Source organism: Etheostoma cragini, chromosome 10 (genome assembly GCF_013103735.1).
Source record: "Etheostoma cragini isolate CJK2018 chromosome 10, CSU_Ecrag_1.0, whole genome shotgun sequence".
Taxonomy (NCBI): domain Eukaryota; kingdom Metazoa; phylum Chordata; class Actinopteri; order Perciformes; family Percidae; genus Etheostoma; species Etheostoma cragini.
Window position 1 is genome coordinate 21,812,525 of NC_048416.1, and position 25,691 is coordinate 21,838,215.

A 25,691-nucleotide genomic window follows, 5' to 3' on the forward strand; every position below is an offset into this window, starting at 1 on the left:
AGTCTATTGTGAAAATACCTATATATTGCTAGGTATCTTGACATATTTTCATTTAGTAGTTGATATTCTGTATTAATAATCTGAATCTGAAAGTAACTAGTAACTGAAACTATCCAACAAATGTAGTGGAGTAAAAAGTATAATAGCATGTATTAGTAAAGTAGCCTATGAAACACAAGTAGCCTACCTCAAAACGGTAGTCTTAATATCAGGCTACTTGAGTAAATGTATGTATCTAGATAGATATTTACTGCTACCTGCCCATTTGCACTGTTGTGTATTTTATACCGTAATTTGTATGTTTTAATGGTGTCTTTTGTCACGTGTTATTTGTGTATATACTCCACAATACTGACTAAATGCAAGCTGCATAATTGGTTTATTTACATTTTAGCATAGGCCTACTATTTAAGCAGTTGCACATTTTGTTTCCCCATCCTGTATATATTACAATTTTTGTTCTTATGTTTTTATTCCTATTATTATTATTATTATTATTATTATTTCTTCAGGTATATTGTATGTATGTATATTGTATCCTAGTATGTGATTTATCTTTGTATTCGTTGCTGTGTGACTGATGTATGTTTACGGTTGTAACACCATAATTTCCCGTTTTTTCGGATCAATCTATCTATCTATCTATCTATCTATCTATCTATCTATCTATCTATCTATCTATCTAATGTAGCCTATGTGCTGTAGCTTACTAGGAAAAAGTTCACTGAGGTGAACAAGAGAGTCAATTTATTTAGCTGTACATTCCGCCACTGCATAACAGCATGCACCAAAAAGTTGTTCTTGTAAAAGTTGTTCTTGTAACATACAAATAAATCATGATTTTGAGAATGCCCCCTATATATTTGATTATGGTTCATTATTAGTAAAGCTCATTTGTATGTTATGCTTTTATTTTGAAGGCAACAACAACTCTTTTCCGGAATTGTGTCGGCTAACGTAAGCTACCTACAACAAGCTAAAGCAGAGCGGCTCGGTTGGCCGCCTTGACAAGCGATAATATACCGTCCACAGACAGGAATAATTCATTTTAAAACACATTGCGGAACATAAAACAACACTTTTATACGGTATGTATGTGGGATTAGACTCTCTCGCCAATAAAACCAGTAGAAATGCGGCCCGTCGCCTTTGCGACCCCCCTTGTTGTGGTCAGGTAACGGGCCTTTTCCTTGTGTTCAAAGGAAGACCGCAGCAGGAAGATGTAAAGAGAAATGACTATACCTACACTGAATTTAATGAACCGATTTGTCTCTTCTGCTCGCAATCCGCTGTCTGTAATGCAAATCGCTGCAGGCGTAAAAAATAAACTGTATGTGAGAGAGAGGGGGAGGGGCTCTATGGGCCCTGTGTTAATGTCAGTACGGTAAGGTTTATTCAGTGATTTAACTGCTTTTTCTCATCTGCTTTTTACAGTGAGAAGCCGTCTCACGTGTCAGTTGACGATTTCCTCTTCTCTGACTCTCACCTCCACTGTATGATCGCAGCCATTGAGTCAGTGGGACCTAATAATACCTGCAGACAGATGCCCAGCGGACCTCACCGGTCAACATGAATCCTGTCAGCTATCAAAGCATGCTGACGTCTGTGAACGGTGGGCATCCCACTTTGGTTTTGGATCGTGTTCTGAACACTTCAAATGTGAGGTGTTGTCAGAAATGTGGATTTGCTTCTACAGATGCTGCGTTGTTCAAGAAGCATTTGATTGAGCATAGGGGGACAACCAGGTTTTACTGTTTTTATTGCAACAAAGTATCATTCAGTGAGGCAGAGTTAAACGCTCACCTGAAGCAACACAATTCAAAGTATCCATTTAAATGCCCTCACTGTGGACAGGGCTATATGAGGAGGCTGTGCCTTGTGAAGCACATTGAGCGTTTGCACAGTACAAGCGTTAGTAAAGGACCTGGTGACCCGGGCACGACAAAACCTCAACATGTTTCTGTGTCCAGTGCGTTATCAAGTGTGTCCACTGCTGATCCATCACCGCTTCGACCAACTGTTCGAGTATCGGTACCTGCCCTGAGTGCATCTGCAGTCAGACTGGGTAAAGATGAACAGAGAGGAAAAACACTGGAAACAAATGTATCAAATGCCACAAATGGTAATGCAGAGCTTTTGGCCCCTTTTAATGGACTCATTCAGCACAACAGGGCTCTGACTGTTTCCCTTCCAGAGGAAGTAACAATCCCTGCTGGCTGTTTGGTTGAACTCGTTGAGGTAAAAACTGTTAATGGGACAAAGGAGCTAAAGCTGAGGCTTGTCTCTCAACAAGAAAACAAGTCTGTGATTAAAGACACGAGGACCACAGTCTCTCAAAACACTACACATGGAAAGCCATTCTTATCTGCATTAAATCATCCAAACACAGGGAAGTCTATGAGTATGGGAATGTGCACAGTTAACAGGAAACAGTGTGACACAAAGACTGTGAACGTGGAGCGTCCTGCAGTTGTCCCAGTCAATACTTCCAAAAACCTCCCAAATCAAGTAAGCAAGGAAAAAGGGGGATTGAAAAGAACATCACAAGAAATAATCAACTTGGAATGTCAAACAGTCATTCCAAACAAGGTTCCCAAAAGCATCCTCAATCCTGTAAGAGAAGGAAATAGTGGGATCAAAGTTACACAGAGGGAGCCCTCTGTTACCTCCAACACGGTTGTCAACAGGTTGACTCACACCCTGCAGCCAGAGAACATGGGAGCATCTGTTTCTCAGAGAGCAATGGATAAGAGAAATCATTTAATTCCAGAGCATTCCAAGAGTATCCCACCCAGAAGGGCCAGTGACATAAAAATCATTCCTCAAGGTGTGTCGGTGGCTGTTAAGCAGGAACCTGGGGAGATGCTCCTCAAGAACACCACTTCTTTAAAAAAGAAGAAAGAGGCAGTGGGCTCGAACCAGCAAAAATCAACTTCTCCTTCCTTGAGTGTTCTCTTAGCTGCAGCGGCCCAAGTGAGACCTCCAGCGACTGTAGTTTGTAAGGATAATGTTGCTTATCCCTCTTCTTCAATGCCCAGGACTCAAAATGAGCCCTCATCGGTCAAAACACAGGTGCTTTCCAACCCCACAAATTCAAAGATGTCCACTTGGACACAGGAAGTAAGATCCAATGAGAGAGCCGGAGAAGGAGACACGCTAGAGCCCGAGGGTTTTCCCATCATCTCTTCTGTGTTTTCATTAAGTCAACAACCAGAGGATGTCCAAGGCTCCATGCAGCCACTGGTTATGGCTCTGCGTGGTATAGTGATGAATAAAAGTAACAGTTCTGGTAGTGCAACTCAAGATCACATCAAGATGAACGGCACAGAGCAGGGGAAGGAGGCGGGTTTCTGTGCTCAGGCAGCTACAAAAGATGGATCTATCATCCGCAAGCTTTTATTGAAAGAGAGGACCAGTGAGTCCGTCAAAGTAGAGGAGCCGGATACGGGTATTCAACAGCCTCCTGCACTGACCCACAACCATGTCCACATCAAGGAGGAAAAAAACAGCACGACGCCAACAGACGATAAGGACCGCCATCACACTCCTGCTTCCCAATCTTCAACAGATGAGGAATTGGTTTCCAAAATTGCTGCGCATGTAAATGCACCTGAGAATGCAGAGTCTCTACGGCGAATGGCAAAAAGTGAGAACGACATCTCAAAGTTCCTGACTGTCTCTCTGAAGAGGGTGCAAGTAGGCGTGTGGAAGAGAACCAAGAAGGGACTGAAACTTAGAATATCCAAGTACAAGACTCAGATACCTGTGGGCAGACTAACGGATTGCACAGTTATTTACCCGATGCCACTGAAGGTGGACCAACTGGTGAAACGGCCGGGCCCCAACCAGCCTGTGGTGGTGCTTAATCACCCAAAGCCTCGGGCCTCCATTCAGGGAGCGAGAGCAGACGCTATAGCAGACACAGGAGCCTCTAATGGAGCTCCAAAGTGCCAAATCTTAAAAATGAGGCTGAGCAAAGTGATGGGGCAGAAGTATGAAGTGATGGGGTGCACTGTTGGTGTCTTTCCATGAATTCCAGTGGACACAAGTGTACATTTATGAGAAAATAAGTAGTATTACAATGGGAAGATATTGACTTAACGTTATTTTCTCTATAGGAGCACACCATTAAAAAAGAGTGGACATCTGATTATCGGTGAACATTGTGTTATACATACCGTACGTTAATATAGGAGTGGGATATGGAATATTTAAGTGCAATGAAAGGGAAAATGGACCATCTGCTGTAGTAAATTACAGTCAGTAATACACAGATAACTGTTTTAATGACATTTGAGAAACCTGAGTTGAGGCATTAATGCATGCTGTTTACTTAAAAAAGATAACATCGTATTTACACGTATTTTTTTTGTTTGCATCAGTAATGATTTGCTTTTCATCTGGCTCCTCTAAGATACAACCTGAACTAGGGAAAGTACAGCTGAGAGTATCAAATCTTTGTGTAGAGTATAATCAATGTCATGAATAAATACATGTAACATGCACGGCTCCCAATTGCAATGATGGAAAACCCTGTGGTGGATATTAAGTAATAAGGAAATGTTTGGTTTGTGATGACATGTATTTGAAAGTTAGATGTAGTTGATTATGGGTGAAAGCTAACTTTCAATATTTAGCACAAACAATATACAATGAAAACATGTCTTATTCCAGTGAGACCCCCCCCCCCCCCCCCCCCCCCCCCCCCCCCCCCCCCCCCCCCCCCCCCCCACGTTGGTTAGTTGTGTTGACAGCTAGTTGTTCTTATGCCGCATCCCAATTCAGGAGCTGCATCCCAAAAGTAAAAATGTCAACAATGCCTTTAAAAGTGGTCAATAAGACACGTCCCATTTCAAAATCCTTTAAATTTGGCCTTAGCAATGTGTCTTTTGTAGAAGTCACAGCCAGTGTCTTGTGCTGCACTCGGTATCGGTCAGTAGTGTCGTGGTGCATTCAAGCACTCTTTGCAACTCTTAGATTTGGTAAATATTGCATGACCATGTCATGTTGATCAGATGGTCAACAGTCACTAGTAAATTCATCAAATGAACTGGACCAATGAAGAGGAGATGCAAGTGTAAATAATGGAAGCTGGGCATGCACGCCACTGTTTGTTCTCTTTACTAGTTTGGAGGTGTTGTGAATCACGGGGTGCTGCAGAGAAATGGACGTTTTGTGTGCCAAAGTCGTCCTTAATGTGTTGTGTGAAATGAATGTCACAGTTCTGTAAACTTGGAATGTGCCCCAGTTTCTCACCTTTATTTACCACTTTGCCAGCCATTTTTGGGGAAAAACTTAAATCTTTAGCAACGTTTTGATATTGATGAACCGTGATACCGTGACCTGCGGGAGTCCCGGGGGTCAATTTAAAAATGAAGCTGCAATGCGGTGAGTGTGCCCAAAGATTGAAAGACATTACATCCCATAAATGTGTGTTTTGAGTGTGAGAAGATCACTGTTAGGAATCGATAATGAAATCGCCTAGGCCTGCAGGTAATGCATGTATAGTGCAACTCTAAATTTCTGAGGCAACCTCAGTGATTTGACCTTGATTAACCAAACATGCCACAGGGGGGCAGCAGAGTCTGATAACTTAAGACAACATCGGGAACGAAACGGTTGCGGGACCGGATTTGGGAGTCTCTTGGGATTTTGCAGGACAGGATTTTTTCAGTCACGTGATTGAGATATGACGGGAGTATTCTTGTGGGATGGGATTGATTCCTGTGTCACCCACTAGTTTATATCATGTGGACGCGCTGACAGTTTGTCTTTAATTTGGATTCCTCATGGGTGCCTCAGAAACTACGCACTATAGCTTTAAATGTTTTGGTTTTTATACTTTGCCTGTTGATGAGGATTGCCTGAATGCACCGTGATATTTAGCCAAGAGCTACAATTTCCACTATCCTAATAGTCCTGGTGGATTAGAACGGTGAAGTTAAAGGAGCTGTACTCAATATTCAGAACATTAAAATAGTGCTATGTAAAGATAAAGTGGAGTAATGGTGCCTGAGCAGAGAATGAAGTCACACTCCTTTTGTGTGTGTTGTAATCAGAACTTCTTTGTTCATTGTTTTGATAGCCGGCCTGCCTGTGTGCATATTCGCAGCCTACATGTCATGTGGCCGGGAAAAAATGGGTATGGGTATTTCACGTATTGGTGAACGATCCGTGAGAGCCGTGTGGAGGCAATCCCAGCACACTGTTCATCCAGTATTTGGCGTATAGCCCCTTTAAAATCTTAAAGAATAATTTTGTATTTTTATTTATTTGTTGAGTCTAATGTTATCCTCGATTTAAAATTAGTTTTTTTACTCCTACCACATTAGATGTTTGTTTCATCACGATCAAATGTTATTCATCGCAGATATTTTGTAATTAACTTCTGGAAGGGAACAGTCCCAGAACCTAGTGTTAATGCCATCTTGGATCATGTTACTCCTTGTGCCATATGTTTTTTTTTACATGACAGCCTCCATGGATAGCCTCTTTCTAGCGTCTTAAACAGTTGTGCAAAATGGAGCTGAGCAGCCAAAACTGTCTCATTACTTTAACAGAAAGCCACATCATCTAATATGTGTATTTGCCATGTAGGCCACATTTTACAAGTACATACTTTTATTTTGTGTAAATACTGACTGTTGTGATTCCAGAGAACCTGCTAAAACTTGTATAGTTTTTTCAATAACCATCTAAAGGACACAAACAGTCTTCTTTCCTGATACTTTGCAGATCTGTTTCTCTTCTTAAGACAGAATTACAACATTTTTATGTTCTTGTTTATAATCCAACCATGATGTATGAGGTGCTAGACCTATTATTTAATAGGTTTCGGTTGCCCAGTCTTTGTATATATTTTGATCACACACAGATTTTATCATGTATATATCTATAAATATAACGTGCAATAACTGGTGTTTGTACTCCGTAAGGAATGGTTATCATTCAAAAGAAGTTATGTTGTGCTTTACTTTCCTAACACTGCATTGTCTGAAGCTGCGATGCTGTATTTGTTTTAAAGGTGTGTAAGGGCGGGACGGTTCTCTATGAAAGCGTTGGTTTGTCTTTCATTCACTCCTCATTTGTGTTAGAATTATTCATGCTCCTGCTATCGCTACTACCTTCTCAATGTTCATTATCATGTCCCATGCTTTTATAATGACAATTGTGTAACTCTTCTTTTTCTATTAAAACATGATCCCAGTTTTTATGGCCTATTCCCTTTTGTTTTACAGAATTTTTCTCAGCACCTACTTCAATCAGGAAAGACTTCATTTAAAGTTAACCAGTTTGTAATTCAAGATCATGTTTAAAAAGAATTAGAGAAGAGTATTTGGCGATTTGATCCCATTGTGATGTAGTCCAGAGTAAACAAAGAGAGAGTTTGAGAATGAATGAGGGAGGTTGTCTTTCTGGTTAAATTTGCTTTAAGGCTCATAACTCCATGACTCTTTTGGTGTCTCCTTGTGCATTTTGACACAAAGTAACCTTTTGATCTACTACAAATAGCACTGTTTCTAGCATAGCCGACTGTATAACAATTGATGAATTGATGTCAAACACAAGGAGTTCCATTGTTACAACCTGCTCCACCACGGGGGGGGGGTAGTTGTCACAAAATTCCAAGAAGCTTCAGAAGAGACTTCTTTGCAAATATGCAAAAGGTTTATTCATCAAATATGAGTCTTTGGCGATTAGATCCCATTGCTATGTAAATAATTTTTATGAGGGAGTAGAGAAGCCACAAGTGGGCAGGAAAAATCCCCCTATGGAGTCTAGGGTGGTGAAGGGGCCTAAACTGGATGGAAGCACAGGAGCACAGGTGTTCTGGAGGAGGAGCCAGGGGTGCCATGGATGACTATGCTGGAGGTGAATGGGGTGGAGGAAGGTTGCGTTATTGGCCTGAAATGACAACTGACAGCAGCAGAGAGAAGATGCACCTGAGACTGCAGAGCCACAGTTCATCCCTTACAACTTTGCAACTGATGTTTCCATTTTTGGTTTTATTTTCATGTTTAGGTAATAACATTGTTTTTAGTAACGTTTATAGTATTTTCACACCAAAGGTAAACAATGTATTTCTGTTTTATGTATAGGCCTACTCTGCAGCCAGATTGATTCAATACTGATCTAGCCTTAAATAGCATTCCAACCTTCTAAAAGTTGCTGATTAGGTCAAGTCTGGCATTTAACATATAAAAACCAGCCTTTGGGCACCCAGATAGCTCAGTTGGTAGAGCGGGTGCCCATGTATAGAGGTTTACTCCTCGACGCAGTCGGCCCGGGTACGAATCCGGCCTTCGGCCCTTTGCTGCATGTCACTCCCCCTCTCTCTCCCCTTTCATATCCTCAACTGTCCTATCAAATAAAGGCCTAATATGCCCAAAAAATAATCTTTAAAAAAAACAAAACAGCCTTTTGCTTCACAACAGGAAGTAATCTTCTGTCTCCTACCTGCTGGTGTCTTAGACCAGGCTGAGACAATGAAACGTTGATTTCTGTATTTTTTTGAGAGTTTCTCATTTACACGATAGAACCTTTGACCAAAAACGACACTTAAGGGGCAGAGTTTAGAGCCATGTCCTTCCTCATTGGACAGCGAAGAAGCCAACAAGACATGTCGCCATGCATACGGTGGACCAATGAGAATGGGTTTAAATTCACTAGGTTAAAAGGTACCGCCCTCAGGTGCAGAGAATATAATTCAGTAATTTACAATGATTCGAGGCTGTTCGACATGTGTCTGAAGAAGGAACACCGTGCAGTCCGCTGTCAGCTGCAGTGTTATTGTGTTTTGTGTCTTATTGTCTTTGTCATATCATTTTCATAATGCTGTTTCATTAAACCTTTTGTTAATTCTCCATTGTAACTTTAGCTTCTCTCCTTCCTATTCAAATCAAAGAACATGTGTTATTTTTTTCTAACACAACTATCATATTGTGTTAATAGACTGCCAAAATGTTGTGTTTAAAGACAGGATTTAAAAACAGGCAGTGTATGGGCCAGCCTAACATCCAGAGGCAACCGTATATCTACATGCATGTGTCATTGGGGGTGAATTGTAAGTACATCAGATCTATAATCAACCAAGAGTATTTATTTTATTAGTTAGTTATGATTAGTAGTATTTAAGTTTTTTTTTTTTTTTATTCTTTGCCAGAAGACTTTGGTGACACTGACATATGTTCACATTTGGTCCAGAATATAGACAGGAAAGGAGGGAGAGAGGATGATACGCAGCAAAGGGTTAGAAAAATTCCTCGTTAACTATTCTGGTTATGATTGAAAAATGAAAAGTTAACAAGAAAACGTGATAATTGTTCTCTGCTTCCGGCTTCTCACATGAGAGTTTGCAGTTTGCTTTATTTTGTATTATTCTAAAGTCATTATCTTTGTGTTTTTGAAATGTGGGCACACTAAACTAGAAATGAATCATCAGATGTATTGATCATGAAAATAATATTTAGTTGCAGACTTAGATGGAACAGTTTTCTTATTGACACAAGCATACACAATTGGTACACACACTCATCTTTTTACGAACATGCTCATGGTTAACATTATTGGATGTTTTGGGTCACGTACTGTAGGTAACGTACATATTAATGTGAGAACCCAGATGGGATGGAACAGATGATCTTTGCTGTAATGGTCTATCTGTTATTGCAGCAGCTGGTCAACATCCCTTTTCGTTACTGGACAAGTCAGCACACAGTTTTCTGGACATTTGCTTCCGGGAGTATTTCTCCCACTGACGAGTATTATTGGAAATATGGAGTGAAAGTTGATGATGTCTGCCACAGAGTCAAACATCTGAGAAAAGATAAGATGTGAGCTTCAGTAAATAGAATGAATGAAGAGAGTGCTCGTTGAACTATCTTTTTTAATTTGTCCACTTACATCGTTTGATCGTTGTCCCGTCCCCAGGGCATACTTGACGGTGCTCTTGATAAACCGGATTTTGATATTGTAAACCTTCTTTTCGTGATACACAGCCAACACCAAGGGCTCACTGTTGGTGTTGATGGAGCAGTCTCGTACCAAAAACGCCCCGTCCTAAAGTAGTTAATGTGAGAGACAAAAGAAGTTTAGATTCAGAAATATTATAGGCTACTAGTTATATTTATTGTTTTCATGGTACCTTGTTCACCAGGTGTAAGGCATGCTCAGCATCTGCTCGAGTACAAGCCCCAATGTACCAGTCTTCTTCACAGGTCTGCCAAATAGTAGCACAGGTGGAAGAAGTACTCAGATCTTTTACCTCAGTTAATGTAGCAATAATACAGTGTTAAATACTCACACACAAGTAAAAGTTATACATTAAAAATATTACCAAATCTTACAAAAAGTACTCATTATGCAGAATGGTCCATTTCCAAATCATATAGACTTGAGATTATAATATTACTGGATCATAATTAGTGATGCAGTAATGTGTACATTACTTAATTTTGCAGCTTAAGATGAGGCTAATTTTAATTACCACATATGTTGCCGAACAGATTAACATTTCAAATCAAACCATTTATTCATGAATTCATATTTTTTATTAATAATCTAAATATGCAAAGTAACACACATCTAAAGCTGTTAAATACATGTAGTGAAGTAAAAAAAAGTACAATAGTTGCTTCCAAAACTATAGTGTAGTCAAAGTATAAAGTAACAAAAATGGAAATACTTAGTTATAAGTATCTCAAATTTGTACTTCAGGAAATGTACTTAGTTACTTTACACCAATGAATATTCTAGAGTTCAGTGAATATTGACTTTACACCTATAGACATTTTAAGTATACCTGTTTAGGCTTTTCCATTGGAACAAAGTCATGTTGGTCAAAGTCTTCTTTAGTTTGAGGCCACTCATGGTGATGACGTTTTGATGGCACCCTTTCTTTAAATAGACATCGTTGTTGTTTGCATGTTGACTTGTTTAATCAATAACTTTGTAATGATACAGATGACCTATAACATTACTTACCTAGATATTGTTGTGACCTAAATAAAGAAAGAAAGAGTAAATCAAACATGACATAACATGAAATAATTGCCCTGATATACCCGAAAAATTAAAGTCACACCTCGTTTCAAAATTATGAGTTTCCAAATCCAGAGAATGTCTGTGATTGGTGTGAAGTGATAAAACACTTCCAGCTCTCTGCAGCCCTAAAACACATTCCACATTATTAAAACAGTGTAGCTGTTTTTAATTGAAAATACATTCACACGTATCTGGCTCTTACCTGTTATAAGTGAACTGGAGTCTGCCTATTAGAAGTATTAAAAAGACAATTAGATTTAAAAGTGTGTCCAGGAGTCTTTTCTAGTCAGGTTACAAGTTCAATTGTGTAGAATATGTAATGTACAAAATTATAACAAAAATAGCTGAAATCCAAAATCTTATTTCAATGAAATAATGCTGTATGCTTGACTACTTACGTTTTTAGTTGATTTCTGTCCACTGAAATGAAAAAGGAGCATTAGTAAAACATAACATCAACAATATGCTTTATCTCAGAAAGCCTCACATCTTTTCTGTTATTCTTCTTCTAACCAACAGATGGCGTTACTGCCCCACCGTGCAAACTGTAAACTAAGAGGGTCTCCTTTCACTTCCACCATTGACTCACAGAGCAAAGGGTCAGATAGGGTTAAAGGCAACTACAGCAAAATAAGACAACAACAGACAACGGTCTGTCTACCTTCTTTGTGCTCTGCTTCAAAAGTTACTCACTCACTTTCTGCTGCAGGGTTCTTGTAGAGTCAGCTCGGGCAAGTGTTTGAGTAACTCCGTGGTCAACGGTGGAGGTGGTGGAGAGCGCCTGGAAGTCCATTCATAACCCATTTAACCCCAGAATTTAACCAAATTTTGAATAGTGAATGGTATTGAGAACATTACCTGTGTGAGAGCTGTGATTAGAAAGAGAGAAAAGTCATCACCTATTTTATAAGTTGCAATTAGCACAGTTTATTGACACAAAAACAGAGTCAACAATATATGTATATGGCACAGGTGTTTTACCTGTTCCGCCGGCGGCACAGGTGTGACCCTCTTATCTGTAAGAGCAACATGTAAATACGTGTGGTGCTTCTGAGGCCAGAGGGTGGGGGGAAAGTAAAGAGAGGTAGTTACCTAATTTGGCCCCTCTTCTGCCTGGCTTCAGGTCTCTATTTATTGAAGGTCCTGTGTTTAAGATACACAAATAATGCAGAAATATTTATGTATAGTGTACATTTACTAAAGTAGTGCTCTTAAGTACAATCAAAGGGTTCTGGTACTCCTGTTATTTGACATGTTTTAGTTAACTGCAACGCTGTAGTTACAGTTAACTTTAAAAAGCCCCTGTTATACTCCGCTTCAGCGTCATATTTGTACCCTTGGGGTCTAATAGGTGTTCAAAAACATTCGATTTTCATACTGCCCATTGATGTAGCTCCTCTGCATAAAACACTCTCTTTGAGCTCTTTGACCTCGTTCCCAAAATGCATAGTCTGCTCTGATTGGTCAGCTGGCCTACTCTGTTGTGATTTGTCAACCAAATTGAAACAAGCCACTGGGCGGCCTGTGCCTGCTCAGGTAGCACCTTCTGTACGGGAAGCACCAGACAGGGTTGCCATTATCAATCAGTGACATAATTAGTTGAGGAATGCAAACGATTTGTTTTTTAGGCAGTATAGGAAAAAGTGCTGTCTGTTGGAGAGAAAGCTTGATTTTAATTTAAATGTGTTTTTTTTGTACTTTATACATCAATTACATGTACACACATAACTATGTAAAACACTAAAATACAGGGAAAATCCCCAAAAGCATAATAGGGGCTCTTTAAACTAAACAAGTAATGCCCCTGACTTGAAAGCCATTAGCTATATTTTATGCATTATATAAATCACATTTAATGCTTCAAAAAACATTCCATTTGATTTGAAATGAGACAAATATCTGGGTTTTTAACCTAACCACTTAATATTATTTTCTTTTTCTAGTTTAGTTTTTTTTTTATCAGGGTCAATGCACACTAATTATAAATAAAAATAATATATACAAGGTGCCAGAATTAACCTGGAGGCTATTTTACATCTGCTGGTGGTAAGAGGTCACCCTAATAAAACATTCAATAGCTAGTTGCTAACTTAGCTGCCTGCATCTAGTACTGTACAGGGGATTTTCCAGAGCTGGAAACAGTCCATGAAGGTTGAAAAGACTAACCCATGCAGTAAATGTGTTGTAAAAACACTAAAATGAGCCCAAAAAGACTTAAAAAGCTGTGCAGCAGAGGGTTTGGTCTGTTTTTAGTGTTTTAGTACCATGCATAAACCCTCTAACATTCCAAAGCTCCATTTAATTTCATATTAAATCTTAAAAAATGCCTGTTAAGTAACCATGTGTACATTTTTGCTGAGTAGCAGCCTGTGGCCAAGTACTGAAAAACCAAGTAAGACTTCCCCAGAATACCTTTACCACAATAATCCAAAATTCAGAATAATGATGGAGAGTTTTGTCACTTTACCTGAAGTAAATGCGATTTTTCCTGAGTGGATGTTGGAATTACCCTGAAGAAGTGAAGAGCACATAAAGTTTAAGCAGAAACTTACAGCAGTACAGTTGTAATGGAGCATTTATGAAAAAACGAAAGCTTACAGTGGCGAGTGGTGATGACCTTGGAATATCCCTGTCTTGAAAGTAAAAGACAGTAGCAGCAATGAAAGTAGTTTCAGTTGTTTCTGTAGCTTCAGTGTTTGTTGACAGTTAAAACACTCCATGAGTTTGTATCATTGTTGTTACTCAAGTCCCAGCAGTACACTGCAGAAGCAGCAGCAGACTGCATTGATTACAGAGGGAGAACACTCCAAGTGTGAACAAATTAAAAAGCCACATTCAGTATAAAGTTGTAGACATGCAGCTGTGCGGCCTCTGGCTGTGAGCCACATCCATGCAGGAGAGTAAAGTGAGTCTATTCACACTACATGCTTCCCTCTCTCTGCCTTTGGCTCCTGGATAATTGTAATCTCCCGCTGTCTGACTCAGCCAACAGATGGCCCTGGAGACCCACTGGCAGATCATGCTCACTCAGCAGGAGCTGTCTCTCGCTCCCTCTCTCTCTCTTAGATACACACTGCTTTCATTTTCACCACAGTTTTTTTGTGGTGGAGCTGTTTTAGCTCGTCTAGTAGAGCGTACGCCCTATGGACGGAGGCTCATTCACTGCCGTAGCAGCCGCGGTTTCACTTCCAATTTGCAGCCCTTTGCTGCATGTCATTTTCACTTTCTCTCCCCCTTTCGTGTCTAAGCTGTCCTATCAATTAAATGCCAAAAAAGTCTAAAAAAACAAAACAAAAATTAAGTTTACCAGATCTATTCTGTGAACCAGGATGAAACAAACTCACCCTCAATGTGTCAACACAAAAACGTCTTGCAAATTAAAGTCAGGGACTTAAAGCATGAATAAGAAAAGCAAGACAAGAAAGGGAACAAACATTGAAGGTCAAATTCCCTCCTGCAGACGGACAGAATTACTCATTGTAAGCCCACTGAGCGACCAACAAATCTGTTACAAACTGGGTTAAAAAACAGAAGCAAAACTTAAACTAGACATTTGTGATGACAAAATGAAGCAAAACCCCCCAAAATCTAAGTAACCTTAACTGAAAAACAACAAAATAGGAGCTTCTGTCAATGTGAATGAACTGTCTTCTTCTCTACCTGCATACTCTCTCTCATCATGTATGGGTCTTGCAGGAAGTATGCGCACATGTGGCACTTCCTCCTGGTCACCCACCACATCGTAATGAGGCTCCACAACGTTCTTGTAGTTACTGCATCTCTGATTTCTCTTCCTGTCTGTTCTGTTGCGATCCTGTGGGAAGAAATTGCAGTTTATTCCGAGTGGAGATACTAAGTGTGCAATAGACAAACTTCATCTTTTAACACTGAGTTCTTGGAAAATTGTGTGTGTGACACCAAGATTTAAGACAAGAAAGACTGCTTTTGATCTCCTTCTGCATTTATTTAGAATATATTAATCTGCATTTGAGTCTAGCTGCTTCTTACAGTGACATACAGTAATATATTCTGAGTAGTGTTAGACCCCATACACGTACTGTATACAACACTGATAAGCACAGGAAGCTATAATGGTGTTGCAACATAACCCACTGCTTTTCCTTTTGAAAGCTTCACTCTTTGCAGTCACACACACCAACATGCACACATTTATTCAGAAAAAATTAGTCTTTAAATACTAAACATAGTCTGTGAATTAATGGCCCATGTTACAAATTATTGTGCACATTTGCGAAGCTGAAAAAATGGTTGAGATTAGGATGAATATAGTGTAGGTAAGTGCAACAGTCAAGGTCAATCAAACCAGCGTCTCTCATTCAAATTGAAAATGCATTGTGTTTCACATCAGAGCCAGTTCTCTAGTAATGAAGACGGGAGTCCAGATTGACTTTTCCTGAGAGGAAATTTAATTTTTGTCCGGTGAGTGCAGTATCCCCCCAGATGTGTCACCAAAAGCAGGAAATGTCTTTCTATGGAAGCCCAGTTTCCTTTGTTTTCACGGGTCATAATAAACTCTGAGAGTTTATTTACTTTATTAAATAAATAATTATTTTATTTAAGGACAATGATTCCTACAATAACCACTTGTTTGGCTGTGTATGTGCACATGTGGGGGAAATGTCTTTTCTAAATAAAGCACAATATTTTGTTCTTATATTGCAAGGGGTGGTTGGACAAGATTGACTCAACGTACCTTTAAAAGCTGAGCAATGTCAACATTTTTACTTGATTTTGAATTTAAAACTTTCATTCTATCACAACTTTACCTAATTGGCTGAAAATGTACAATAAATAGGCCCATTAAAATGCAAGTACAAGAGTAAGAGACAGGTGTGGATTCAAGACTTATAAGAGGACATTTTAGACGATGATTGGGGTCAAATATGTGCAAAGCCCCTTAAAAAATGTCTAACTCATTATCCTTGGAAAACTGAATATATTTGATCCTAATATTCCTGACAAATGTAAAAAGTGCCATACACACCAAGGTACTTTGTATCATTATTTGGGGGAAAGTGTTAAGATTCAATACTTTTAGAGGTCAGTAGTGGGCTTTGTTTTATGGATATCTTTCCTCCTATAGACCCTTAAAGTTGCCATTCTTTTGTTTGTTGGTTGCCACAGTTAATACCTCGGAGATGTTTCTGGACATTGACGAGGCATTAGTAGTGTAAGGTTAAGGATGAAGGACATAAACTAATGTTGTTGTGAGTTATTTATGCCATACTCAGTCCTGTGCCTGCGACATTATTTGACTGTATTTTAGTTTCATCTTGTTTTCTATCACTCAAGCAAGTGACTGTGTAATTTCCCCAATAATCCTTACTCATTTAATATTTTATAAAATTTAATAGTTCTTATTGGGGAAAATGTCAATATGAATTTTGCATTTTAAGTACTGTGTTAGGTTTTAGGTGAATTTATTATTATATAATGTATGATGTTGAAATCTCAGCAAAGGCCATTTCTAACTTTCTAACATCAACATGTTACATTGTCGAAGATTTTCCTGCCTTTGTACACCCACATGAGCACATTCTTGCCCAGAATGCTGAAAACGTCTAACTTATCTCTCTATTTAAGGGCTGCAGATGACGTACACTTGAAGTCTTCAGACGGCTAAAAGGATCTAATTGAGCAAAGGGAAAGCTGTCATCATCCTGCAAGGAAACCTTTTTATTATTATTTTTAACCCAGTACAGACTCTGCCTTACTACATGTATAACTTCATATAATTTCTGATTAGTGTGCTTCTTGCTAAAGACAGAGAGAGTAAAGGTGACCTAAAAGGACTCCATGTGATTTTGCAGTCGATGTGAGGGAGCCTAAATCCAGAAACATGATATCAAAGAAAACCCTTTACATTTTGTGCCATTGCTCCGTGCTGCATTTTGGAAAAGCAACATGAGCCAACATCATAAAAAGCATATGCATGTGATTGTAAGTTTCATAAAAGCAGTGTGACTAAAAACAGTCTGTTCCACAGTGTGCGCATAGATGAGGATTAAGGTTTCATTAACGTCATCAATGCTAGTTCCCTGTCTACAGCACATTTGCAGGTAGTAGTCATAACCTTAATATGTATGTGGAGTTAAAAACAACTTTCATTTTTAAAAGAAATGACTTGTTGTTTTCATCTTTTACAGATGTGTTCAAATGACATAAACATATCATCAACCTAATGGGCTTTTGTAAATTTGAGAGATGATTATTCTCTTAATAAGTAAGAATAAATAAAACATAAATTGTGTATGTTTTATTATTTCATAATTTACTTGTATGATTCCAACCAAAACAACACTTATGAATCATAATCCTGGTCTGCGCTGTGTTGTTCTTCCTGTGAACTAACAATGACAGAACAGAATCTCACTCCTTCATCATTTGTGTGCTAAAAGGTAATTACACAAGGGGCTGCAAACTCCCAAATCTTCCCCTCGGAACATTCACGTGGAACCATTGGGGAAACGCTGTGGAAATGGGCGCCATAACTCACCATTATCACAGCAGCAGACTCATGGCTGTTCCCTCTCTCTATCTGCAGCTAACAAGGGGCTGAAATAGAAACAAAAAAAACATCATTAGTTGGGTGAAGAATGTGGCCTTCCGACACAATTTGTCCTTGGACTTTTCTTCCTCAACACTTACACATGCAAAAGGAAAAGGTCTTTATACACAACAAAACAGAGCTGTTTTTGGCCCCTCAATGTTCTGGAAACTATAGCTGAATTTATTGGGGAACACATCCTTTTTAAAATATTGACAGATTTATAATTTCATTTTTTACACAAAAGGACAGACGTTTCTTAAACCTAGCAACATATGAACACAAAGATGTTTATAATGTGTTAATCTTTAACACCCCACTAGCCTCCAGGATTAGTCAGTCATTCTAATTTACTTAAATGTATGTCTTTATGTTAACTGCTTCTCAGCCTGAATTTAGGTTAATGGTTAAAAAAGTCCTTATTTACCTAATATTTTATTTTAAATACAATATAAACAAAAGGTTAATAACGATTTTTGTTTAGTTTAAGCTTTTGTAGTTACAACTTTGGATAAAACAAATATAATGCTAATAATAATAATAATAATATAATTATAGTGGCAAAGAAAATTGATTGATTTTTGGTGAAGTATTAAATGTCTTAATTGAATTGTTTGTTACATATTTATCACTCTGTACTCAGTAAAGTGAAACTTTGTATAACTTTTGAAAGATGGAGTAACACAGGGTTCCTCTTTCAAAGTAAAGGCTTGTTTCATAAACAAATTAAACATCCTTGTTCAGTCAATACATTCAGAAGTTTTGCAACTACAGCCTCAGTTGGTCCTGAATGAAAAGTAGCTTGAGGGTGTTGTTAGCCAACGTTTGGATAGATATAACTGCAACTGACATCACTGAGCACCTCTATCTCTTAGTTGTTACTTGTGGTCACAGTGGCTGTTGGTCACCCAAAATTACATCACATAGTTCTTTTGCTTCAACAGAGCAAAGTTAATTGTTTTACTCTGTCAAGAGAGAGTCAGGTGTCATCAGCATAGTGTAGAAAATATGCTGCTTTGGCAGCAAATTATGTGACATTCTGTATGGCACTGACAGCAGGCGTGTATTTGTTTTTAATGTTAACAATCTTTCTCGAGAATTGCAGACTCTCTTAAAAAAATATGATACAATTGTCTGACTGGGGGAACTCTATCTCCGTGGCGTATTGATATCCTTTGAGGATGTGGTACAGCAATTTGGATTCCTTAGCTCTGAACTTTTTTAAATATCTGCAACTTCACCATCTGTCAGTGAGGAATTTTGGATTCAGTTCTTCCAAAGGCACAAGCATGTTTGGATAAGAAATTTGGAAAAGATCATGAGGCTTCTGAGTATTATTCTATGCTTATACAGAAACTGGGAACCTGGACAGCCCTCAAAAAGACATGGGAAAGGGATCTGAGTACTATACTGGATGATGCGTAGTGGAACAAAATCCGTAGGAATATTAAAACTATGTCATGTGATGTAAGTTTATGCATCACTTCTCTTGGGCTTGTTTAGAATTTGTCTGAAAGACACACCAAGTTTTTGGAAATGTAAGACAGAGGACGGCCAATTACTTCATGTTCTATTGATATATTGATAGGCGTATGGTTTTGTCGTTTATACATGTTTGTTTATATCTGTAAGTAAGGGAAGCAGTGCTGATTTCATTATTTTCTCTTTAAAATATTTATCTTAAACCCATCAGTCAAGTGAAGAAAATTTGGTTAATCTCTTTAGTCAACACCTGCAGATCCAAACAATGACCAACTTTGCTCGATATGTGCAATTGGTCTACAAAACAAAATATATCTTGTGTTGCTTTGTTTTGGGATATTGCAAACACAGGGCCAGACTTTTAGTGCTCCATGGTGTCAGGAATAGGATTTGAATTTAAATAGTGAAAAGAAAGCTGAGACTTACACGTGGGTCTTTGACACATTTCCTCCATTTTTGATCTTTTTTAAGACATATTATTTTGCATGTATGTTTGGTATTTTAAAATCCTGTTTCCAGGTAGAGAAGCAAGAAGCGGAAAAGAGCCACTGGGTCGGGACCAATCAATCACTCTTTGATTGACAGTTTTATTTTTCTTTCAATTATTTTGGCTGTGAAGGAAAACAAAACAGGAAGCAGGAAGGAAATGTACCTAATATAGAAGTTTGTAGATTGTGAACATGCCAGGAGACATTACAGGCTACCAACTCACAGTCCCGAAAGGGAGAATCAAACTCAGTATTGGATTTGACAGTGTGGTCCAACACTCTGCGGGGCTGTCTGTCTACTTTGCAGAGCTTACTGGGCCATGGGAAGTAGTGTTGGATGAGACGTATGAAAAGGAAAGAGATTAGGTACTTGGAGCCAGCGTCTGAGGTTGAGCAGTTAGTCTGGAAAAGGAACTTCTGCCCCATGGAAATTGGGTGCAGAGGATTTGTGGCAACTCAAAGCACCAGACTACTTAAGGATTTTTTGACCGAGCTTTGCTACGGGCATTAAGAAAGTATCAACTGCAGCAAGCGAGAAAGGGCTCAGTATGACAAGCAAAACAATGTCAACGGGGATCAAACTGGGACACAGTGTAAATTGTCATTAGTTGCCACTCACTGTTGTTGATATAATTGTCGCTAGTGTTGATATTTAAATGTTATGATAGTTATATGCTAGTTTGTTTTGTAGCCGTTAACATGTACCTCTATGTATACAGTTCTTCTTAAAGTTAGTACCAGATTTGTTCTAATATTTAATGACAATAAGTGTATTTTGAGTGTATTTTCTCAGACTGTGCTTCTCAGACTGAATTAAGTTTAATAGGTTCATATGAGTACAAATCCTTATTTACTTGTTTGTATTTTATTTCAAATACAATATAAACAGCAGTTAAATAAAGATTTAAATCTACCCACATTAAGAAATAAAATAAATAAAATACATATATTTATTTAACTTCAAATAAGGTTTTGGCTTTTGCAACTTTGGTAAAAAAAAAAGATGAGAAGATTTCTTAAAGGATTTTCATGTCCATTTGCTTTAACGCATACATTATATCACTATCACTACATTTAATTCTGGCAGTGAAGATGTCTATCATTTAGCGTAATCACAAAGACGTTTTACATATGGCACTATAGCAATGAGATTTGCGCCTTTTTTGCATGGTCAGACTTGTTTATAACACTGTGACTACATGTCCCCCCCAATACCAAATTCACACAAAAAAGTCACACAAGTTGACTTTTAATCAAAGCAGAATTTTCAACTCTAGCAGAAAATACTGCATTTCAATGCTTATCTTTTTACATTTACGTACTTGTCTTTTGAATCTATTTTTACTACGGACTAGCTTTTTGATGCTTTTCTACTCTTTGACAAATACAGCTGTTACTTACCTTTTCTGAAAACTTGTTCAACAAGAGCACACCTGCGTCAATGGGTGTCCAGCAAATTTGGTTAAATGTATTTGGTTACAGAACTAGATAGTCTGCAGTTTTTATTTCCCTCACTCAGACATACAGAAAACACCCAGGCTGCTTTAAGTCTGACTGTTGGAGTTAGGCAGCCCACTGCAGCAACCCAAAATGACTTCCTGTGTGGTGAATAACTGGCCTATAACCTGAGGTCTTTACAGTTAAAGGTTTGTTTACGGAGGGCTTCTTCTTCTTCTGCATTGTCGCTCTGATTTTAAATACAGTATTTCGCGGAAACATTGTTTGTGAAATGGGTATTTCATTTTTTTTAATAATGTTTCTTTACAACTAATTTCTGCATCATCCTATTAATATATATGAAAAGTCATTGAGGGTTTAATCAAGAGCCTCAGCCTCGATGTTTCCAATATCCTCTTTTCTCAGTGTTTCGCAGTGCTGCAGTGCTGCAGTGCTGCAGTGTTGACAGTCCTTTGAGTTGAGTTGACAAAATTGCAAGTGTGAAAACATTTACATTTTGCAAACAGGTTTGCAAAATGTAAATGTCCAAGACTATATCTGAAAAGCAAGCTTAAACCATTTGTTCAGTAAATCAGGTTCAAAGGAATCTGCCAATGCTTCAGCTATTTCTCTTAATTTGAGCAGTAGCATGGAAACAGTTCAACATCTTCTCTGCAAAGTGCAAAAGGAAGCAGGGTGACATTTACTCTTACAATCAGATCATCATCGGGCTTCATTTTTATATCAAACAAGCAGGTAAACCCAAATTATAATTTGTAATTGCAGGCCTATCTTATTTAAGCTTTACCTTTAAAGTGATATTTCACTTGAGTGTAATATTTTCAGTTTATTGAATAAACACCTAATGAAGAGTCTACTGTCACTTTGGTAATACTTTGAAAATCTAAGGTCACATCTTCAGCACATTTCTCAATATTCATTCATATAGTAAATCAATCAATCCACAGATGCATTCATTGAAAAGCATAGTTAATGTCAACATGATGTTTTTTTTGTGATCAAATTATTTGATTTACTTTGAAATATTGAACAGCAACAAACAATTACAAACAATACACTGAGACAGAGAACGTGTCCCAGGGCTAGAAAGCCCTGGGACACGTTTTCTCTGAAAATAAAAAATAAAATGCAACATTGAGAGGAAAGACGGGAGGGAGACACAAACAACATACGCAGAAACAGACACACCCAAACACACACCCAAACAGACATGTACACAGAAAGATACTAGACAAGGAACCAAACACGGTTACAGCCCGTACTTCACTGCCTCAACAATATCCACCCAGGTGTCCAGATTCTTTCCTGATGCTCCATAAACGCACATCAGCATTAGGTTTTTACGGAATTTTATGCAATTGAAATCGAGATGCATTATGTTTAAGCTATTAATTGTTAGTATTAAACAGCTAAAATGAGGTAGAACAATCTGCTGAATCATGGTGGGAATATTTTCAAAATCGGCCATGCAGCTGGGTTTTATTGGCCCGTGAACAGGGCACACTGACAGTAGTTAGAGATATAGGAGCATTACTCAGTCTTATTTAAAAACCTGGCTGCTCACCAAGGATGGTATATGGGTGATATTCTGCCTAAAAGCCTCATTCTCTAAAGTTAAAAAACTGTGACCTCAAATAATATGTGCAACACTCACCACAGTTACAACCCTAGAGAAAAAGAACACCTTTTTGGGTCAGGCTACATGTTACAATGATTAAAGGAAGATTCTGGTCTATTATAACGTGTTTTTTATACACGTAGCTCCAGCCATTGGTTACATTGGTGGTGATAACATTGTGGTCAACATTTACGGCTGACATTTCTGATAAAAATTAAAACAAAATAAGAAGTTGGTCCAATAGGGCAAAAAACATGAGCATATAGTTGTTATAAGCTAGCCAAGAGTTTATCTACCACTTTATTTGGAGGTATAACCAAAAGTGAGTGCACCTGTGCTGTTGCTAAAAATCCCTCATCGCACAGAAGAACCATAACTGCACGCAATTATGGCAAACACTCTAGGTCAATGTTGAACCAGGAAGTTGGTGGGTAAACTGGGAGATAGTTTAGGTAATAATTTGTTTATAATTTGTTTATTTTCCAAATCTGTTTGACTAAATTGGTATTCAACCTGTATGAACGATTAACTGTCCATGTTTTCTTGACTCATCTGACCTATCTTTGGCAATGTTGCAACAGAGTATTAATCTATCATAACTTATAGAACTGATGGCAGAGCTACGTAATTAAACCCAAGTTGTAATAAACTGTAGTTAGCAAAATTATATTTTATTGGGATATGTGGGAACCCTAATTGGTCAAACTTACTCGGTAATGTTAAAGACATTGATGGTAGTGACAAACATACACAGAATTATCGTCTCAGCTCTTCTGAAAAATTTACCATCTTTCAGCTAAACATGCGTTTCAATTAAAGCTGAAAATGTGGTGGATAGATGTTGAGCGATCACACAAAGGTTTAGGGTGACTACTCCATGATCAGCACATAAACTCTCTAGCTGACTGGCTTTTGTTTTTAAGCAGTGCAGTACTATGACAGAGTGTCTTCCTGTATGCAGTGGCTTGGAGGCCAGGCCTCCTCTGAAAAGCGATGCAGCTGAGAACAGGCGCACAAGGTCAGTCCCTCTCCTGTGGTTTCTTTTGCAACGATTTAGCCTGACTTCCTGTGAAAGATTACCATCTAGCCTCTCATATTCTCACTGATGCTTATCTTTTGAGCCACAAACGCAAACTCCCCAAACATCTCTACACCTTGGCCCCCAGCGACAGCCCCATCGGCCTGTCAATCTGGCAGCTCATCCTGTGTCCTCAACCCCCCCTCGTCCTCCTCTCAGCAGCCAAAAACTGAACCGACCTCCCCTCCTCTGTCCTGGACCTGTCACTAAGAAATAGGATCCAGAGTCCCAGCCTGGGGGGTGAGGAACACAGAGGTTGAATATTGGTTTGGTGTGTGCATATGACCGAAATTTCAGGATTTTCGTAGGTTAATAAAACCCAAGTCTTTTATGTATTCACTGAAGTTAAAGTCATGATGTTGAATTCCAGCGCCACAGGAAGGATGCATGTTATAGTCATCAACCACATTAAGTACAAGATTACCATGTATGAACAGCTGCAGAGTTAGTCAGTATCTCGAGGCCCTGCTGTACACAGAACAACCACAAAGTGAAGATAAATGTGGGCTAATGTCTCTTATAAAAGAACTTTTAACAAATTATCTTCTATATACTTATGTTGGATTCTTTACTTGGTCATTGACATTGTGTGACTGTTGGGGGGCATCAACTTGGTTAGCGTAGGGAGTACATTCTATTAATCTCAAAAGAAATTTTCAAAGAAATAATTCGCACATCTAACAATTCTTCTGTGCAAATAAATTATTGTAGCAACAACACAGTTTGAGTTGAGTATCAGTGTTAACAGGTATACCAGACAGGAATTCAGATGAACCAAAGATTGCAATCTATTACTGCATTTTGCAGTTGAGTTAACCACACATGTAGGCCTATTATAGCCTTAACTCCCCCTTGTCTCTATGATTCAATGATGACACTGTGTAGTTTCATATTTCTTTTTCTAAAACGAAATGCCTCGTAAATCTTCCACCTTCTTCCCGCTCCCGCCCGCTCCCGTTGATTTCAAGGCCATAGCCGTCCCTATCACATTACCGACAATGAGATTGACTACAGTCCCTCGGGAATTACGTGACCCGGGACAGTCCCAAAAACTTGTGATCCCTCTGATGTTCGTTCAAAAGTTGTTTGAGTTGTGCCATAGAAAACTCAGATTGGACAGATAGTCTAGCTAGCTGTCTGGATTTACCCTGCAGAGATCTGAGGAGCAGTTAACCATAGTTCTCAGAAATCTATCGGTGTTTAAAATTCAAACACAAAGAAAGCGGAAGGTAATGGACATCCGGACAAAAAGAGTGTCATCCGATGGAATTTCTGACAGTAAAAGAGCAATCCCGGAAGTGAAACGTTGTGGATATAGACTATGGAAAACATGATTACTAGTTTCATCGGAAGTTTTGTTTTTAGCTAACTCCATTGTGTACTCCCCACTCCCTAAACCCAACCTGCAACATTGCTCGGGTCTTGGCTTAGCTAATGTATACTGTATGTACAGTATGCTCTAAACTTGGTCACTGGCGAACCCACCAGTTGTATTTTCTAATTTACAGTTTAAAAGAGAAAGATGAGATAGTGTCATACAGCCAGATTGATACGATCAGAGAGAGGGAGAGAGCAGGCGGTCTGGCCAGTCTGGCTATCTCTGGTAGGGTGTGATTCAGCAGCGTGAATAATTAAAGCTGGGAGCAGTGATAGAAATCTGTAGACGCTAGGGTCGGATAATACTGGATGGATATCAGGGGCCTTTGGTGTGGGGAGGTGGCGGCTGAGACGACATTAGTCACTCTGCCTGTGCCCCGGGCAGCCGCCAGGCCACAGAGCTGAAGGTCAGGAGATGATGGATGGATAAAGACCGGCGGCGGCTCACCGCTGAAGTTGACTAGAAAACGAATGTCCTGTACATGAAATATTATCCTCATGGAGGAAGATACCTGATCTGATACTGCAGCAATGTGTCACGGCTTTGTGAACTTTGTGATGAGCCGTGGTCCATCAGCT

The 25,691-nt window shown here is 38.8% G+C and overlaps 2 protein-coding genes across 3 annotated transcripts; one reads left to right on the forward strand and one right to left on the reverse strand.

Moving 5' to 3' along the window:
• Positions 1 to 927: 927 nt before the first annotated feature.
• On the forward strand, positions 928 to 25,651 carry LOC117951820. 2 transcript variants are annotated; one of them, XM_034883759.1, is made up of 4 exons: positions 928 to 1,088; positions 1,435 to 4,038; positions 24,469 to 24,475; positions 25,642 to 25,651. In XM_034883759.1, exon 2 carries the CDS (start codon positions 1,570 to 1,572, stop codon positions 4,030 to 4,032), a length of 2,463 nt encoding a protein of 820 aa, XP_034739650.1. In that variant the 5' UTR covers positions 928 to 1,088; positions 1,435 to 1,569; the 3' UTR covers positions 4,033 to 4,038; positions 24,469 to 24,475; positions 25,642 to 25,651. The 2 variants fall into 2 exon arrangements, with proteins under 2 accessions (XP_034739650.1, XP_034739649.1); XM_034883758.1 differs by lacking the exons at positions 24,469 to 24,475; positions 25,642 to 25,651 and having other exon boundaries at positions 1,435 to 4,503.
• Positions 9,479 to 21,199, reverse strand: LOC117951822 (cytokine-dependent hematopoietic cell linker). The gene is made up of 17 exons (XM_034883760.1): positions 20,983 to 21,199; positions 17,561 to 17,619; positions 14,704 to 14,857; positions 13,642 to 13,676; positions 13,511 to 13,553; positions 12,136 to 12,186; positions 12,025 to 12,059; positions 11,902 to 11,912; positions 11,741 to 11,824; positions 11,442 to 11,463; positions 11,246 to 11,270; positions 11,084 to 11,168; positions 10,984 to 11,000; positions 10,802 to 10,896; positions 10,145 to 10,219; positions 9,904 to 10,059; positions 9,479 to 9,816 (listed from the first exon to the last, which is right to left on the reverse strand). Exons 2-17 carry the CDS (start codon positions 17,561 to 17,563, stop codon positions 9,664 to 9,666), a joined length of 1,044 nt encoding a protein of 347 aa, XP_034739651.1. The 5' UTR covers positions 17,564 to 17,619; positions 20,983 to 21,199; the 3' UTR covers positions 9,479 to 9,663.
• Positions 25,652 to 25,691: the final 40 nt, after the last annotated feature.

What these genes read in the sequence shown, in the direction of transcription:
- LOC117951820 (XM_034883759.1), top strand. Translation starts at nt 1,570, where the DNA reads ATGAATCCTGTCAGCTATCAAAGCATGCTGACGTCTGTGAACGGTGGG.
- LOC117951822 (XM_034883760.1), bottom strand. An exon ending in CAGAAGAGGGGCCAAATTAG is followed by an intron (nt 12,060 to 12,135) that starts GTAACTACCTCT and finishes TTGCTCTTACAG; the next exon opens with ATAAGAGGGTCACACCTGTG. An exon ending in CAATGGAAAAGCCTAAACAG is followed by an intron (nt 10,220 to 10,801) that starts GTATACTTAAAA and finishes ACTATTTGGCAG; the next exon opens with ACCTGTGAAGAAGACTGGTA.